This window comes from Lynx canadensis, chromosome B4, assembly GCF_007474595.2.
Source record: "Lynx canadensis isolate LIC74 chromosome B4, mLynCan4.pri.v2, whole genome shotgun sequence".
NCBI classification, from domain to species: Eukaryota; Metazoa; Chordata; class Mammalia; order Carnivora; family Felidae; genus Lynx; species Lynx canadensis.
The window spans coordinates 121,369,565-121,389,380 of record NC_044309.1 but is presented as its reverse complement, the minus strand read 5'-3'; the positions used below and the strand labels follow the sequence as shown (position 1 = coordinate 121,389,380).

Sequence of the window (19,816 nt, the reverse complement as noted above, 5' to 3'; positions counted from 1 at the left end):
CATGCTGGGTGTGGAGCCTACTCAGAAACAAACAAACAAACAAACAAACCCCAATGAGATACCATTTTACACCTATTAGGATGGCTAGAATTTAAAAAGTGGAAAAGAAGTATAGGTGAGTATGTGAAAAATAAGAACCTTGAAACATTCTTGATGCAAATGTAAAATCGTGGAAAACAGTTTCAGCAAACAATGCAGCTGGAAAACAGTTTGGTAGTTCCTCAAAAAGTTAAACATAGAAAAAAAAAGTTAAACATAAGAGTTACCATATGATTCAGCAATTCCATTCCTAGGTTTATACTCCACAAAACTGAAAACATATATTCCCACAAAAACTTGTACACAAACGTTCACAGCACCATTATTCAAATAGCCAAAAAACGAGGACAACTCAAATGTCCATCAACTGATGAATACACAAAACATGGCATATACAACAGAATATTATTCAGTCATAGAAAGGAATGAAGTATTTGATAAATGCTATAACATGAATGAACTCTGAAAACATGCTAAGTAAAATAAGACAAATACTGGAAAAATGTTGTATGGTTCCACTTATATGAAATATCTAGAATAGGCAAACTCATAGAGACAGAAAATAGATTACAGGTTATAAGAGCCTAGGGGAGGGGTGGACTGGGAAGTTATTATTGCTTAATGGGTACAGAGTTTTTGTTTAGGGTGATGAAAATGTTCTGAAATTTGGGTGATCTTTGCAAACCTTGTGAATACACTAAAAGTCACTTAATGTACACTTAAAAATTGTGAATTTTGGGGGTGCCTGGGTGTCTCAATCGGTTGAGCATCAGACTTTGTTCAGGTCATGATCTCACAGTTTGTGAGTTTAAGCCCCGCATCTACCTCTCTGCTTCAGATCCTCTGTCCTGCTCTCTCTCTGCCCTTCCCCCACTCATACTCTCTCTTTCTCTCCCTCTCTCAAAAATAAACAAACATTAGGGGTGCCTGGGTGGCACAGTCGGTTAAACGTCCGACTTCAGCCAGGTCACGATCTCGCGGTCCGTGAGTTCGAGCCCCGCGTCGGGCTCTGGGCTGATGGCTCAGAGCCTGGAGCCTGTTTCCGATTCTGTGTCTCCCTCTCTCTCTGCCCCTCCCCCATTCATGCTCTGTCTCTCTCTGTCCCAAAAATAAATAAACGTTGAAAAAAAAATAAACAAACATTAAAATATTTTTAAAAATTGTGACTTGTAGGGGTGTCTGAGTGCCTCTGTCGGTTGAGTGTCTGACTCTTAATTTCGGCTCAGGTCATAATCAACAGTTTGTGAGTTCTAGCCCTGCGATGGGCTCTGTGCTTACAGTGCAGAGCCTGCTTGGGATTCTCTCGCTTCCTCCCTCTCTCTCTCTGCCCCTCCCTCACTTGAGTGCACTCTCTTTCTCTCTATCTCTCGAAATAAATAAACATTTAAAAATTGTGAATTTTATTGTATGTGAATTACATCTCAATAACCTTTAAAGAGAAACTCTTCAATGTTGGCAAAGTGCATGTCATTGAAAGGAAACATGTGAAATATAATCTAAATCTTGCTTTGTGAAAATCACACACCTAGTTATGATTTCAAAATGCTTCTTAGTTTATTTTGATTTTTATTTTTTAAGTAGTCTCCATGCCCAGTGTGGACCCCAGTGTGGGGCTTGAACTCACAACACTGAGATCAAGACCTGAGCTGAGATCAAGAGTCAGATGCCTAACTGAGCCACCCAGACACCCCAAAATTCTCCTTAGTTTAAAATACAATTATAAATACACAGTATGATAAGCCCTTTTGAAGCTTATATTTATCATATACTTATTATATTTCACAGGTTTCTGCTTCATAGAATAAGATCTGAACGAAAGAATGTAACTTCCACTACGTAATGGAACATATAGAAATGTTTAGTTTCCAGCTTTGGAAACTACAGATTCTTGAGTCATGGTCATGTGTATGAATATCAATTTACCAAATGGATAGATCATGGTTCAGTTACAGAAAGCATCATAATCTAGTTACTCCAGGCCTGGAAGTCAAATGATTAGGGTTGCTTTCCTGGCTGTTTCTTAGGTTGTTTCTACTACATCTGTAATTGAGGTGGTTTTGAGGAATTGAGGTTCCTCCTAGCTTTAAAATTCTGAACTTACTTGATCTTATTGTGATTTTATTTTTTTTCTTTTATTTATTTATTTTTTATTTAATTTTTTTTCCCAACGTTTATTTATTTTTGGGACAGAGAGAGACAGAGCATGAACGGGGGAGGGGCAGAGAGAGAGGGAGACACAGGATCGGAAGCAGGCTCCAGGCTCTGAGCCATCAGCCCAGAGCCCGACGCGGGGCTCGAACTCACGGACCGCGAGATCGTGACCTGGCTGAAGTCGGACGTTTAACCGACTGCGCCACCCAGGCGCCCCGATGTTATTGTGATTTTTAGAGTCAAAGGAGTTTTGAGCTTGTATTGCTTGCTCGGACTGCATTAAAACATTCACATTTTAAAATTTAGTTAATTATTATTGGACCATGAGATTTGAAAAGGATTAAATTGTCCACTCAGCTTTTGATAAATTGGACCAATTGATCGCAGTCTATGGAGAATTAGTATGGAGCAATACCACCACCTGGTGGCTTCTTCTCAAATATGACAACTTTTGTTTGTTTAAGTAGGCTCCACGCCCATTGCGGGGCTTAAACTCACAGCCCTGAGATCAAGAGTTGGATGCTCTGCTGACTGAAGCAGCCAAGTGCCCCAACAACCTTCTTTATCTGAACATGATAGTTTGGCCTCTATCAAACTATGACAGGTGGTTTAGATATGCCTACTTTAGGAAACAAGTTTAATAATATTGCACAATATATGTTTATGTTAACTAATGCTTATGGCATTGGCCTTAAAAACTTATAATTCAGCAAATTCTCTCAACAAATATGTTTAGTGCCCAAGTATTAGGACAAAACAGTGAACAAAATAAACAAAAATATTGGCATTCATAGATGTTACATTCTAGTGAGAGGAAGTAGACAAAATATAGGCATAATAGACAAGTAAATTATGTTTAGTGGCAAGTTCTTTTAAAAAATCAGGATGAGGATGGCACACCTGGGTGGCTCAGTTGGTTGGGTGTCTGGCTTCAGCTCAGGTCATGATCTCACAGCTTGTGAGTTCCGGCCCTGCATTGGGCTCTGTGCTGACAGCTCAGAGCCTGGAGCCTGCTTTGGATGTTGTCTCTCCCTCTCTCTGCCCCTCCCCAGCTCACACTGTCTCTGTCTCTTTCTAAAATAAATAAACGTTAAAAAAATTTTAAAAATCAGGATAAGGAGAATGTTGGGTGGGTTGCAGTTTTAAATAGGATGACATTTGAGCAACGACTTGAAAGGTGAGGTCAATTTTATGTGCTTATCTGAAGAATAAAATTACATAGACTTACAACTAAATATTTAGCCTTAATTCTAGCATGCTGCTATAATTCTGCTTCCTCAAGTATCTCCTTTTAGTAAGCAGGAACTGTAATACCAGGCCAATATTAATAGGAATGATTACATTTTGAAAAAGGACATTAAAAAAAAAAGGAAGAAAAAAGAAAAGAAAAAAGAAAAATGATGTTGCCCTAAAGATAAGTATCTTTACTTTGTAATGTCTTTAGTTAATATCAGAAAAGACATAAAATGGTAGCTTTGTTATCTTACTTTTCACAACCTTACCTTTACACATTGAAAATTGTGTTCCTATGAAAGTAGGAACTGCTCTAGTCTTAGGAATTGAGAAGTGAGAGAAGGGAAAAGGCAGAAGTGAGATACCACCAATAAATATTAGTTAAGTTTCCCTAAGCTGTTTATGGTTTTGTTATTTATAAGTTTGCCAAGGTACTTTGTAAAATTATTTACATTTTTGGACTTAAATGCTCTTGGGTTAATGAGTGCCTCTAAAAGTTAGAACCTTGAGAGTAGGTACTGTTTTAGACTATGTTGTAGGTGTAGCATAAGGCCTTGAACACAGTAAGTGGTCAGAAAAGTTATTTTATTTGTCCTAAATCTACACTAGAAAAACTTTAAAGATAACATCCTAATATCTTGGGATTTTTCTTTAGGTCAAAGTTTGCTGAGAATGGAGAAGAGTTTTTGATGCAACCAGGAAATGAGATAAAATCTTAACAAAGAGTTAAATGGGTAAATGTAAAAAATAAAGTTTTGATCCAATTGCAGAGGGTTTTTTTTTCCTAAGTTTTATTTATTTATTTTGAGAGAGAGAGGGCGGGACAGAGAGAAAGACAGAGGGAGAGAGAGAATGCCAAGCAGGCTACTCACTATTAGAGCTGACCCCATGAGGGTTAATCTAACCATCCTGGTATCATGACCAGAGCCAAAATCAAGAGTGGGATGCTTAATGGACTGAGCCACACAGGCTCCCCTTTTGCTTGTGTTTTATCATATTATTGTTTCCAAAGGGACTTCTAATTAGGTGCTTAATACACATTATGAAAGGCTGACATGCCATCCAATAGTATTAACAATGGTTTTAAATTTGTAGATAGCACTTCAATTCACACAGTGTCTTCACATAGGTAGGTCTCATTTGCTTATTTGGTTCAGAATATACACTGCAAATATAAAGTTTACAGCATACCTTTCCTTTTAGTTCCTCTTTTTTTAATGTTTGTTTATTGGTGGGGGGGAGAGAAAAGAGAGTGCACTGGGAAGGGGCAGAGAGAGAGGACACAGAATCTGAAGCAGGCTCCAGGGTCTGAGCTGTCAGCACAGAGCCCCATGCCAGGCTCTAACTCAAGAACTGAGATACCATTACCTGATCAAAGTCATACGCTTAACCGCCTGAGCCACCCAGGCGCCCTTCCTTTTAGTTCTTTAAAGGAATTTGTATTTTCACAGAACTACATGCATTATACTGGAAATCTGACATGGACAAAATTTTAAGTAGCAATGGTCAAGATTTGCTAATCTTGACAATCGAATCTTGACAAGCTTGTCAATGCTAATATTGACAAGCTAATTTTGGCAAAGACAGGCAGGGGAAGAGGATGAAGAACAGGAGAAAAAGGTCAGTGGAATCCCAGCCCACTGAAGTCCAACAGCTGGCACATTATAATGCTTACAACACACAGCCTTAAAAAAGGTCCAGGTGTTCAGATAAAGAGTCGCTCAACTCTCTCCTTCTCAAAACAACAAAGATAAAAAAACAAATAAAACCTTCCCTTGCGAGAAAAATTCTGTGAATTTATTAAACTGATAAGAACAGATGCTACACTTGATCTTAGCCAAAAGGCCGAGAAGCGATTTTGTGAATTTATAATTTAGAAGCGGGGAAGGGAGGCGAGGGCAACAGGTAGGTCTAGTTTCAATGCCTAGGCAGCTGGAGAGGTCTGAAAATTGAAACAAAAGTCAGTCCATTAACTTCTGTTGAATGGATGAAAATCTCTGTTATAAATAAAAACATAAAATGCCAAAACCATATTTGGAAGGAGACCCAAGAAAGAGTTTACAACGGTGACTTCTAGGGAGAACTGTGGTATTGTGGCTACGGATCGGTTTACTTTTCTGTGTACCTTTACGAATTAAGACACGCACGCGCAACCTTTAAAAAAAATTACAGTCTAGGAGAATCCCTTCTTCCCATCGTCCAAGTACTGCTTCCTTTCTCCCAATACAATTCCCTGTCAAAACCGGCATTACTGTCGACAGACGCGCCTGGAAGGAACCAGCCCGCCCGCACTGCCAAGCACACAAAGCTGGTCAGGTGCTCAGAATTAGGTGGAAGAACGGAGTGAAGGGCTCTAACGCTGACCAAGCACGCCAATGCGACACTAAAAAACTCCAGTTAGCGACCTCAGGCGTAAGGCTGCTTTGCATTGGCGGCGCGGGGCTCTTCCTATTATTATTACGTAGTCCTATTTCCGTGTGGGAAAGAGAACCCAAGGAAAGGTGCTTCGCCCCCGCAGGACGCTTCAGGACCTGCAACTTCTGCCACGCTGCACCCGATGCCTGCGTCCAGTCGACTGGCTGCTGCATCGAGGCCCAACTCGAATTTTTGGGTGACAGATTCGCCACTTTTGGGGGTCAGAATTTAAAAGGAAAATTCGAATTTCCCTGTTTGGGAAGCCCTTTCAACAAGAAAATAGAAGCAGGAGAAACTTGGGGTCCTTGAATATTTTTTATCCTCTGGCTTTCACCTTGCGCGCCCGGGACTTTTGTCGAAAGCGACGACGCGGACGCTCAGGTCGCCGTTCCCGGCGCGTAGTCGCAGCCGCCCGTCGCTCCCGCCCCCGCCGGGAGTCCGACGTGGAAGTTGCTGGCGGACCGGACTTCCAAGGAAACCGCTTCCGAGCCGGAGCCGGAGCCGGAGGCCGAGGCTTGCAGAGGTGGCGGCGCCGAGGCTCGAATAGGAGTCGCTGCCGAGGCCGGGGCCTGTCTCTAACCACCAACAAGGGCGGACAGGCGGTTCATCATGGGTGAGGATCTGAGTAGGGCGCCCGGGCGCGCTCGAGGGGCTTCGGCCCGAGGGCCGGGGTCTGGAGGAGAGGGGTCGGCCTGGGAAGCTCGGAGTAGCCAGCTTTTCAGGGGCAGGTCGGTGAGGACTTAACTCACCTTGGCTGTTCGCCTGTGGGAGTGGATCCTGCCTCGAGCGTTCCCTCTGCCCTCGCTCCTGTCCCCTTTATCCCAAAAGGGTCAGGGGGCGGGGGCGGCGCAGGTCCGCCCGGCGCTGCGGCCGGGGGAACCCGGCCCCGAGACCTTTCCCCTGACCATGAACTTTTCTCTGTCCCTCTCAGACCCAGCTCGATTTGGGGGTCAGAGTTAGTCTTGGGAAGCTTGGCAACTTGTCAGTCGCAGGTGCGCTGAGGTTTCTTGCGTGAAAAATAAGATTTGACCCCACAGTAGAAGCGTGATTCTCTTCCTGGTCGCTGGAACTGCGTCAGTGTAAAAAATCTAAAGGGAACTGTTGCTCATAATGTTTTTAGTCCGCTTCTTATTTGCCTGCTTGCTGTAGCTTTTCATGTAGATAATAGAGTAATGTGGAGAAGGAAATGGGGAGGGTAGTGGTCATAACTGGTCAGTGAGTGAAATTTTAATCTCGATTTTTTTGGAGTGCTGGTTGAGGGAACTACATTGTCATCACAAGTACCAACCGAAGCCTCCCTCCCCGCTGAAACCCAAATGGAAGTGCAGATTTTTAAACTGGTTTACACCTCTCCAAATGGTGCACGTTCGATGACTGACTTTAATTCCTTTACGATTTTCTGGGGGGATTTACCTACCCTGAAATATCACAGGCGCTTTCCTGCTTTTTTTCCATAACTCCTTTCATTTTTTTTTTTTTTTTTAAGGTTTTCTTTTTAAGTACTTTCTACATCCAGGACGGGGCTGGAACTTACAACCCCAAGATGGAGTAGCCTGTTGTACCTACTGAGCCAGCCAGGCGCCCCAGTTTTGTTTTTTTTTAAGGTGTAAAAAGGTACTATGGATTTTGTCAAGTCACACCCCTTCTGCTACACTTTCTTTCCCAGGGTTCTCTGGCCCGTGGTGTCTTCATTTTTCCAGACTTGCAGCTCTTAATTGTGCCATTTCTTTGTCAAATAACCATGTATCGTGTGGCATCGCTTCTGTTGTCAACTTTTTTTTATATTGTTAATGTAACTTTCAGTCTTCTCTAATGGCTTTTGGTGGAGAAGGCCCAAAGTGCTTTTTTCTGGAATCATTAAAGAAAAAATGTATTTTAAAAAAGCTTCTTTATTTTGTTGTAAAAAGAATAATACTCTAAATCACCATTTATTTAAACACAATCCAAATGAATCAATACCTTAATCTGTTACCAGCAGGCCCTGCTGAGACAAAGGATAATTTTTTTAATTTTAATTTTTTCCAGGTTTCTTGAGGTATGAATGGCAAAATTGCATATATTTAAGTATGACGTTTTGATATATATAATATATATACACATTGTGAAATGACTACCGTAATCAAGCTAATTAATACATCCTTTTTTGTGTGTGGTGAGAACATTTCCAGATCTACTCTCTTAGCAAATTTCAACTGTACAATACATTGTTATTAATTGTAGTTACCATGCTGTTAATTAGGTCTCCAGAAATTACTACTATTGTAAGGAAAGTTTGTACCCTTGACATCTCTCCCATTTCCCCCACTCCCCCAGCATCTGATGACTACCATTCTACTCTGTTCACAAGTGCTTTTATATTACACAGTACCTTGCATATAGGAAGCTTTCTGGAAATATTTCAAGATACATTGAATGTAGCTTTATTATTTTTTTAAATGAGTTTTCTGCCAAAAGTAGGTTTTGTTATTTTGGGCTTCTGTGCCTCAATTTATTTTGCTAATTCTATCGCTTACAGAGAAATCTCAGTGATTGAAGGTAGTTATCATGGTGCTACTGTACAATGATAATAATTGCTTTTCATATGTAAGGATCTCATTGTCCCAGTGTCATTCTTATTTGTCCTTTGGTGTTTAGGGGTTGTGAGGAGATCATGCTAAGGTATCCATATTCTCATGATTAGAAAGTGAGCTTCATGAGGAAGGTAGTCCTATTTCTCTCATGCTGCAATGTATCTTCTGTGCCTTCCTAATACAGTATCTAGGACATAGTGAAGATCAGTAATTACTTGTTTGGTGTTGAATAATGTATATCATTGGGAGCAAACTTAATGAACCTATGAATCAAGGAAAATACTATAGTATTATTTAATTTGGCATAGCTTTAATTTTTTTTTCCTTGAGAGAGAGCCTGTGACAGTGGGGGAGGGGTCCTGGGAAAGGGAGAGAATCTTAAGGAGGCTCCAAGCCCAGTGCGGAGGCCCACCTGGAGCTGGATCTCATGAACCTGAGAAGATCATGACCTGAGCCGAAATCAAGAGTCTGATGCTTAACCAACTGAGCCATCCAGGCACCCCTGGTATAGCTTAAAAAGGGCGAGATTAAATGTTCTGTGGGCCTAGTTCAGAAAATGATAATACATTTTTTCTTTTATTATTTTTTTCAGGTGGCTTTTTCTCAAGTATTTTTTCCAGTCTGTTTGGAACCCGGGAAATGAGGATTTTAATTTTGGGATTAGATGGAGCAGGAAAAACTACAATTTTGTACAGATTACAGGTTGGAGAAGTCGTTACTACGATTCCTAGTAAGTGTTAGTATGATAAACGAATTGTAGGGGTTTTTGTTTTCCATCTAACATAACTTTATTTCTGAATAAGTAATTCATATAATAAGTTAATGTTAAGGTTTGTAAACTTCTAGTGTGGGCATAATATTGATAACATTTTTCATAAATTTAGAGGCATTTTGTAAACCCCTGTGCATGGCTGGGTTTTGCTGTTTAAAGCTAATTTTAAAAGTTGGATAGAGTTAAGGCACTTAATCTCATTGAGGGCTAGTATCTTTATTGATAAAATGAAGATAATAAATATACCCACTGACTTTGAGGGGGGAATAAGTGAAATATATAAAATACTTTGTAAACCTGTTTAAAGAATTATATAGATGTTAAGTGATACTATTGCATCTGAAGTGCTTTTTTTCCCCCCGTATGTTACTATTTATATATATATGTATTTTAAACTTTATTTATTTTTGAGAGACAGAATGTGAGTAGGGGAGGAGCAGAGAGAGAGGGAGACACAGAATCTGAAGCAGGCTCCAGGCTCCAAGCTGTCAGCACAGAGCCTGATGCAGGGCCTGAACCCACGAACCATGAGATTGTGACCTGAGCTGAAGTCAGACGCTCAATCACGCTCGATAGACTGAGCCACCCAGGCGCCCCTATTTGTTATTATTTTAATAAGATTTGTTTCTCTTAAGGAATTCATTGCTTTTAAAGATCTGAGTTGAAGAGATTGACTGTTGAATTAATCTGGTACCTGAAAATATCGAGAAAAGAAACACCTCAACTTTAAATCAGTTGTTGATATCTTAGAGGAATATTCTCAAATAATCCTGTTTTACTACATGAGAAAACTATTATTTATACTTTTTTTTATTTGTTGGCCTGAATTGACTTCGAGAAGATTAATATATTAAACTAAGTTTAAGAGTTTGTTGAAGAGTATTTTAAATTATGCCTCTAAAATCACTGTCATGCAAGGTATTTCTATATTTAGTAGTATTTAAATTTCCAGATTAAAAGAGAAAAAGGTCTAGCTTTTATGAAAGAAGAACCTTTTAAGCTCTGTGGCATCTGATTTATTTTTGCCACCATCAGTAAATTTCAGTTCCCTTGATTTTTGCTTCTCAAAATTGCCCATCTCTGCAGTGGTTAAGTCTTGGTGGCCCCTGCAGTGCACACAGCCCAGTGGATTGCATTTCAGGGAACACACTTTACAGCCCACCCTTGTCCTTTGCATATAAAAAGTGTTATCGAGGTAAATACGGTGATTACACTCCTACCTAATTCTAAGGGACACATCATGTACTTGCACTTGATCTTAGCCAAAAGGCTGAGAAGCAGTTCATATACTTGCTTTTTAATTTTCCACTCAGGTTTATTATAGTTACTTTTTAGTTGTGATAGGCATACTTATGTAAACTTATTAGCATCATTTACCAATGTAGACTTAAATTTAAAACAAAAATTGTCCAGTTATAGCTATGTCATTTTTTACTTTGTTTTAAAGATTATGAAATCTTATTTAAAAAAAATTTTTTTTTAATGTTTTTATTTATTTTTGAGACAGAGACAAAGCATGAGCAGGGGAGAGGCAGAGAGAGCACGAGACACAGAATCCAAAGCAGGCTCCAGGCTCTGAGCTGTCAGCACAGAGTCCGACATGGGGCTTGAACTCATGGACTGTGAGATCATGACCTGAGCTGAAATCAGACACTTAACTGACCGAGCCACCCAGGTGCCCCAAGATTATGAAATCTTATTAATCCAAATTTTTCAGCATCTTCTCCACTTTCCTTAGGTTCCTTTCAATGAAAATTGTAGTATCCTGCCTTAGCCATATGGTGCCACACCTCCACCTAAAAAGAATGGCAGGGAAAAGAGATGAGACACCTCCCATCTGAGCATCCAACCATGACCTTATACAAATGAGCTCTTGAGGAAGTCTGCAGAGAGTCTGTGAGATTGCCACCCTTAGAGAACCCAGTTTCTATAAAGTGGTATACAGCTTTTGCTGAATCCTTAACCACTGAAGCTTAAAATGTTGGCTTTCTTGGTTTTGTTCCATTTATATTTGCTACCTATCAAAATTCCATTTTTTTTTTGTAATACATCTACATCTGTTCTTTCTAAGCATAACTTTCTGAACACTTTTGTATGCCAGGATTGTATTATATGGAGAGTTTAACATAGTAGACTTCCCACTGAGCTAAAAATTCTGTATTTGTAGAGGTAATGGGATTCTTATATAATCTGAAAGTGGTACTGATCTTGCTAATTGATTGTGTGTGTTTGTGTGTGTGTAGCACAACTGTTTTATATTAAATGGAATAATATTTCAACCAGTAATGTGATTCAGTGGTAATTCATTAATTGCTAAGATGCAGTTAGATTGGATACTTTGAAGGTAGAATGCATTAGTCTACATATACTACTGATTTTGATTTCTCTTCTAGCTATTGGATTTAATGTTGAGACAGTAACATACAAAAACCTTAAATTCCAAGTCTGGGATTTGGGAGGACAGACAAGTATCAGGTATGGTACAAAGACCAGATTACTTTCTAGTATTGAATGTTTATTGGCCCTTTAAGGGTGAAGAGCAGTAAACCCAAATATGTCTTCTTTTGTAATTTAACAATTATTTATTTTTGAGAGATAGAGTGTGAGCAGGGGAGGGGCAGAGAGAAAGGGAGACACAGATTCTGAAGCAGGCTCTAGGCTCTGAGCTGTCAGCACAGAGCCAAATGCAGGTCTCGAACTCACGAACTGTGAGATCATGACCTGAGCCAAAGTCGGACACTTAACCGACTGAGCCACCTAAATGCCCCTCTTTTGTAATTTAAAATAAGGAAGAATTTCCTGTTCTCTCAATTGAATTAAAATTTAAGGAAGCCAGTTTTCCAGATACCACCTAAATGAAAAAAATTTTCAGGAAAATCCCAAGACCTAATTACTTGGGGAGTTTTTAACTAAAAATCCTCATTTAGTCAGTCACTTTGTCTATAAGACAGACTGTTTTGGATTTTATAAAAATACCTTTCAGCCCACCATTTAGTGTTTAATGTGAACATAGATGCCTTCTGGAACGCAGGTCTCCTGGCTAGCATTCTGTGTTTGGCATGGCAACTGTGACTGTTTGGTGACTGTCAGTGGTTGCTCACTGTGGTGCCTGCCATCTTAAAACATGGGTAGTGCAGTCTCCAAATATCCTGCTGCCTTTTTTACTCATTTTATTTATTTTTTAAAAAGTTTATTTATTTTGAGAGAAGGGAGAGTGCAAGTGGGGGAGGGGCAGAGAGAGAGGGGGAGAGAGAATCCCAAGCAGGCTCCGTGCTGTCAGTGCAGAGCCCAATGTGGGGCTCCATTCTAGGAACCGTGAGATGATGATATGAACCAAAATCAAGAGTCAGACACCCAAGCAACTGAGCCACCCAGGTGCCCCTAACTTGTTTTATTTTTTGAACCACTTTTGAGGCCCTCTCTAATTTTAGCCATTTCTACCTCATGAAGTCTTTAGTAGTCAACTTAATGTCTGTTATATAAAATCATACTAAAAGTTTTTTTAAGAACCCATTTCTTAAGGAGTTCCTAGTTAAAGATTTATAAGATATAACAATAAGGTCTGGTATAACTTTATCTTAGTACATTTAGTGATTTAGGTTGATTATAAATGTCTTCTCTTAGCCTGAAGTCTGAAACTCCTCGATCCTGTGATTTAATGTTTATCATTCCACCCCCATCCCATCTGAAGGATGTGATACATATCCTTCAGAAACAGTGAATCATTATGGCATTAATTCTTTCATGGGTGGGGAAGATTGGCATATAAGCCCCCCACCTCCCATCATTGCCAAGTCCTAGCACATAAATTAACATAGCAGGTTCTTTTTCTTTCAAATAATAATATATTCTCCCTTGCTGAATTTTCTTTAGGCCATACTGGAGATGTTACTATTCAAACACAGATGCAGTCATTTATGTGGTAGACAGTTGTGACCGAGACCGAATTGGCATTTCCAAATCAGAGTTAGTTGCCATGTTGGAGGTAAGAAAACTTTATTCAGATGTGGGGAAATCTTTTACATTTGCTTGCTGCTCTCATTATTACCACATGCAGGAATAATGAAAAGGAAAGCAGGAATTTTTTTTCCCCTCATGCCTTTAGTATCATTTTCTTTTATGCAAATTATTTCCTATTCCAGAAATTCTATTGGAAAGAGGGATGGAGACCAAAAACAAAACAAAACAAAAGAGAAACAAAGAATCCAGCCTTGTAACTTTAAACTAGATTCCTTGATTTCTAGGAAGCTCAGAGCTGAACTCTTTCTAAACTGAAGGAACTATTTTAAGTTACTTTTATGAAGTGCTTTCTATAGAATGTTCTGTTTCTACTTGTATTTCTAGTTGTATAAATTAGCTTAGAGAAGCAGATAAGGGTATACATAGTAAGCATATTTGTTTGTTTTAGAATTTCTGGGTATTTGGCACAACTTTGATCCTTGTTTACCTCTTCCAGCTTTATTGTTCTTTACTCTTGCCTGTGTTTCCAGTGCTTCAGCCGTAGTGACCTTTCTGTTCTTTGGATACACTGAGCCAGCACACTGGACACTTGGTTGAGGGCTCTTTGCACTTGTTCATCTTTCTGCTTGTAGTGCTTTTCCTCCAAATCTGCATGGCTCCTTCTTGACATGTTTTATCTCATGTTTCTGTTCCAGAGAGGAAGCTCAGTTATTTTCTAAACTTATCCTACTTTATTTTTTGTACCACTTACTGTTTCCGTAATTTAATTTAATTTATTTTAAAATCTGTTTTTCTTTTTAAATTTTTTATTTTATAGATAGAGAGCATGAGTTGGGGAGAGGGGCAAAGGGGGAGAAAGAGAGACTCTTAAGCAGGCTCCACACACAGTGCAGAGTCCAACATGGGGCTTGATCCCATGACCCTGGAATCATGACCAGAGCTGAAACCAAGAGTGGGACACTTAACCGACTGAGCCACCCAGGTGCCCCTCTTTCCTTTATTTTAAAATATATTTGTTTACTTATATAAATCTCCCAACCTAAATGTAAGTTCTTTGAGTTTACCCTAATATCCCTGATGTGTAGAACAGCGTATAGCACTTACTAAAAACTCAATACATTGTATTCACTGAAGTTTATAGAATAAAAATTTATTGGCTAACTGAATTCAGAGGATGCATTAAATAATCAAAAGTTCAAAAAAATCTCCAATTGCTAAATAAGCTTTTCATATGTACTAATGGTTAATTTAAGTAATAATGACATTGCCTTATGCTTGAGAAAATTAGATACCTAAGTTTCCTTTTCCTACCAAAACTATGATTCTGAAGTATCCAATCATTGAATGTTTAAGTTCTAGGCCATTTGATTACCTACATAGAAGCTTTCTGAGAATGCTTTAGACTTCTGATTTCCTGATTACTGACTTAATGGCTGAGTTATAAAGTGAAGACCTAATAGTTTCAAACTTTTGCTTAATTTTTTTTACAACATAGCATCATATTTATCATAAGAGCTTCTTAGACCAAAATCAAGTATAAGGAATTTTAAGGGACCATTTAAGTGCTTTTAGTATAATGGATTTTTAAAAAAAGGTTTGTTTAGGTGTAAGTCACATGGTGTAATTGATTTTTATCATATAAAGTACTGCATAAAGGAAATGGATTATTAACTTAAGTTTGTAATTCTTGTGCTGGTTTATTATTTGTGATATTAGAATTTGACTTGTATAATCATGAGAAAGAACTAAAAATTATATTCATTTTTAGGAAGTAACTTGTTTCAGTCAATATATATAATGTAAAGTACATATAGCATGTGAGTCGGGTCTATTATCTATTGCATTAAAACTTACAGGCATATAAATCAATTTAAGTTTTCCCATTTTTGTATGCAAAAATACATTCTAAATGGAGTAAGAATGAAATGTAAAGAATGGAAATTGTTAACTCCAAGAATATGGAAGTGAATATGTTTAAAATTTCTGGATAGGGAAGGTCCTTCTAAATCAAAGGATTGGAAGGAATTAGAAAAGATAGATTTAATTATATTAATACAAACAAAAACCTCGCAAATACAACTTAGGGTAAAGCAGGGAACCAGGACATAGTTTCATAACCAGTGACTAAGGATTTGTGTTCTTAATCATATCAAGACCTTTTGCAAATAAATAGAAAACTGAACAGAAGGAATGAATCTGCAGTGCACAAGAGAAAACTATATTCTAATAATATTTGCATTTCTTATACTCTGGTAATAAATAAGCATTTAATGACATGCTATGTTTGGAAAAATATACTGTACATAGATACATATTTCTAATTCTTTCAGGGCTGCATTGAAGAGTGGTACTGTTATACACTGTTGGTGGAGTCTAAATTGTTAAAAACCTTTCTGGAAAGCAGTTTATTTTATTTTATTAAAAAAAAAATTTTTTTTTTAACGTTTATTTATTTTTGAGACAGAGAGAGACAGAGCATGAACAGGGGAGGGGCAGAGAGAGAGGGAGACACAGAATCTGACACAGGCTCCGGGCTCTGAGCTGTCAGCACAGAGCCCGATGCGGGGCTCGAACTCACGGACCGTGAGATCATGACCTGAGCCGAAGCCGGACGCTTAACTGACCAAGCCACCCAGGCGCCCCGAAAGCAGTTTATTAATACATATAATAGGAGCCTAAAAAAATTCATACTCTGATTCTATTTTTAGAGAATTTGTTAAAGAAAAAGATTTCTGTGTAATGACTGCATCCCTTAGGTTTCTATAGTAGTCAAGGAAAAAGAATCTAGTAAGAATTTCTGGAGAACAGTTACATAGTGTATGGTGCATGCATTCATAGTGCAGAGTATATTTAACCATTAAATTTTTTTGTTTAAAAATTTTTAAAAATATTTTCTTATGTTTGTTTTTGAGAGCAAGTGCACACGTGCGTGTGTGAGAGAGGGGCAGAGAAAGAGGGAGACAGAGGATCCTAAGTGGCCTCTGCACTGACAGCAGAAGGCTTGATGTGGGGCCTGAACAAACGAGCCGCGAGATCAAGACCTGAGCTGAAGTTGGACACTTAACTGAGCCACTCAGGCGCCCCATTAAATTTTTTTTTTTTTTGAAAAAATTTTGGTTGTTTGGATAAATATCCATGATACAATGTTTATTATTTTTTAAAAATATTTTTTAATGTTCATTTATTATTGAGAGAGTGTGAGCAGGGGAGGAGCAGAGAGGGAAGGAGACAGATTTGGAAGCAGGCTCCAGGCTCTCAGCCGTCAGCACAGAGCCTGATGCAGGGCTTGAACTCACAAACTGTGAGATCATGACCTGAGCCACAGTTGGACGCTTAACCAACTGAGCCACCCAGGTGCCCCAAATGTTTATTTTTTTAGAGCAGAGTATAGAACTGTGTGTATATATATTGATCTTCAAATATGTAAATGTATTTACTAAATAAACTATAAGTATCTAAATTACAAAGCAATAGAAAATACCCACAGTGTTAACAGTGATCATATTTGGAAGATAGGATTATGGATGAAGTTTGTTTTCTTCATTCTTCTCTGTAATTTCAAATAATTTATAAAGAACATCATATATTCATAATTAGGAAATATACTTTTAAAATAATGTATTTGTTAGCATTTTCCCCCAAATTGAAGGGGGCAAATTGATGAGAAAAAATTAAGTAGCTTCTATTTTATTTAGGAAGAAGAGCTGAGAAAAGCCATTTTGGTGGTGTTTGCAAATAAGCAGGACATGGAGCAGGCCATGACTCCCTCAGAGATGGCAAATTCACTTGGGTTACCTGCATTGAAGGACCGAAAATGGCAAATATTCAAAACTTCAGCAACCAAAGGCACTGGCCTTGATGAGGCAATGGAATGGTTAAGTATCATGTTTCTAGAAGCCATTTGTGCATTTGTTTGTGTGTGCAGGTGTGCATATGTGTGATTTCCCTGTAGTCTTAAGGACAAAATTCAGATTACTTAGCAGCATATCAAATTAAGTTCCTCAAGCCTTTTCTTCCACTGGCCTTCATATACATTGGCTTTTATTTCAGCCACACCCACCTGATTATAGTTAGATAAGCCACCTCTCTGCCATTTTTTTTTTTTTTTTTTTTTTTAGCTTTTTTCCTTCTTTACCTCATCCTCCAGTTCCTTATCCTTTAGTACTTAGATTAAGACTGTCTTCTTCTCAAGAACCTTTCCTTGCACCTCTCCGTGCCCAATGCCTACCGCACATGTAGGTATCCTTGTCACAGACCAGTAGTAATGTAGTAGTTATACTGTCTTATAATTGATTTGTGATCTGCTCATTAGATTTTCAGCTCCATGAGGACTGAGAATAGTTTTCACCTCTGAATTATCCACATCTGGCCTTGCTGCAGTAGTTACAGCCTGGAAAGTAGATATTTGGTCTTTTTTTTTTTTTTTTTTATTCATTCAGAACATAGATAAAAGTAAAAGCTAAGAGAGGCCTTCATCGAAATTGAGTCCATAACTTTATTCTTCTGATGTAACTATCTTAGCTTTCATCATTTAAAGTGCTTTGGAATCCACTTCCAGTATAAAACCTACTATAAATGATCATGTTTTATACCTGAAAGTTTGAGGTTAATTTTATGAAACTGTTCATTTTCTTTTCACAGGTTAGTTGAAACATTAAAGAGCAGACAGTAATTCAGTCACTTCCATTCCTCTGAAATGAAAACTACATCACATATCCCTTTGGAAACAGTTAAGTGTGCTTCGTGCTACTAAATGTTAAAACTCTGTGATTGTTGGCATATACTGAACTGACTGCAATATTTGTAATAAATATAAGTATTCGGTTGGAAGGGTAGCTTGCCATGATTGAACCAACTGAATGTCTGTTTTGTGTAATGTAAAATCCTTCCTTTCTTGTGTTAAGTATATATATTCTATTTGTATGGAATTCTTATTCAAATAGAGTCCTATTAAAGAATGTATTCTCATTGAGGAAAATACCCTCCTATTTTTGAATCAGTGGTTGCATCTTGTTTGTATAAACACTAATAAATATCTTAACTCATATATTTCCCTCTAAAATGAATTAAGTTTTTTCCAGAGATTAGATTCAATAGGCTAGGAACATAGTGTGAGTTAATATGTCTTCATTTGCTTAATGACTACTTTATTTAAGCTGTTTTGTTTAAAAGCTTTTGGTTATAGGCATGAAGCTGAAGTAATTATTTTGGCAGTTAAAACCTCACTCACCTCTGTAATTGTCATGTTATAGTACCATATAGTTGTTGGAAAATTTTTACATATAGGAACTCTGTCATATAGGTAGCACCAGTTGTAATGTCTTCATTTTATGGATGTGGACCCAAGATTTTGATGAGTTGGCTTGCTCAGGATCACCTGCTAGTGAGGTGGGAACAGGACTCAAAGTGAGATTTCAGGGTCAGAAGCTTGTCCCATAAACTGTACCATTAATTCCTGAAAATGTCAACACTGGCAACACAGACAACTGTAACTGCTTAAACAAAATTATGCTAATTGAAGTAGACACAATACATTTAAAATAATTTCTGTAAATTTGTCTATACTAGAGGTAGTAAAAACACTCCTAAATGGTTATATTTGATGGAATCCACAACATATTAAAGGAAATTGAAAAAAATCTATTTTAAGAAGCATTGTAAAAGATGTCTTGACTGTCTTTCATTTCTTTTATCTATAATTGGACATGTAAATTTGGTGAAAAGTAAAAAATTAGTGGTTATACAGGGAGAAATTAAGCATTCTTGGTTTTAAAAAAAATACACTTACTACTAGGCTATCAAAAAGTTATGTTCAAAGGAACTTTTCAAACTATCCAGTCTACTACAGGATTGGCTACAGTTGTGACAGAAGTAAACATAGTCCCTTGTATTTACTAAAACTAGGGGGAATCTTTAAGTTGGACAACTAGCATTTAAAAAACCTGATGCCCCTTACTAGTGTTCTTGGGAACACCAGTGGTCCATTACCTGTCCCTGCCACAGTCTTTCTAGGTGTTGGCCTCTAGCCTCTTTCCTTCATACTTATGGTTATTCAGATCAAATGAATGTGGCTTTTTCTTTTCACCTGTGAGACTTTCACTTTTTTTTTTTTTCTTTTTTTTTACTTGTTCCCCAGTACCCACTCTTAATTTGGTCTCTGAAGTATTTTCTGGAGGTCTTTCAGGCCCAGGTGTTCTGAGTGCTACACCTAATATTAACTGAGCATGTAATTAACATTGTTTCATCGTTTCCAAATCACTCCAGACGTACAGACTGCCCTTTTCATATTTATATACTTAGAATCCAGTGTGGTGCCTGGCATATTACTGCACCTCAGATGTGTGCATGGTTTAAATAGTAGGTATATGTCAACTAGGGAAATAGTATCTTTCCCACCTATACTTGGGTTCCCTTCTGGTCAGTGGCACATGTCTGGTGCTGGGTTTATATCTAAGTGGCTAAGTACGCCCCAGCCAGCAGTCTAGGAGCACTGTGAGAATGTAAGTGTGGGGCAAGAGAGGCCCTGGCAGGCAGATGTTGCCCAGCACATTGCTCTTGCCATCTTGAATACTGAACGCACATGAAGTAGTAGCAAAGGCAAGCACTTGGATGCTCTGGATCTGTTTTATCACAAAGAATAGAATATCACAAAGAGCATACATGTACTTTAATGTGG

The 19,816-nt window shown here is 38.2% G+C and overlaps 1 protein-coding gene and 1 pseudogene across 1 annotated transcript; one reads left to right on the top strand and one right to left on the bottom strand.

The window, feature by feature from the left end:
• Window positions 1-5,113: 5,113 nt before the first annotated feature.
• On the bottom strand, window positions 5,114-5,280 carry LOC115519627 (annotated as a pseudogene).
• Window positions 5,281-6,241: 961 nt separating this feature from the next.
• Window positions 6,242-18,795, top strand: ARL1 (ADP ribosylation factor like GTPase 1). The gene is made up of 6 exons (XM_030323494.2): window positions 6,242-6,451; window positions 9,001-9,138; window positions 11,574-11,655; window positions 13,054-13,165; window positions 16,836-17,014; window positions 17,782-18,795. Exons 1-6 carry the CDS (start codon window positions 6,448-6,450, stop codon window positions 17,810-17,812), a joined length of 546 nt encoding a protein of 181 aa, XP_030179354.1. The 5' UTR covers window positions 6,242-6,447; the 3' UTR covers window positions 17,813-18,795.
• Window positions 18,796-19,816: the final 1,021 nt, after the last annotated feature.

Bases quoted from the DNA above. Each gene is read 5' to 3' on its own strand.
- ARL1 (XM_030323494.2), top strand. The intron at 13,166-16,835 runs GTAAGAAAACTT...TATTTTATTTAG, and splicing joins AGTTAGTTGCCATGTTGGAG to GAAGAAGAGCTGAGAAAAGC. The intron at 17,015-17,781 runs GTTAAGTATCAT...TTCTTTTCACAG, and splicing joins CTTGATGAGGCAATGGAATG to GTTAGTTGAAACATTAAAGA.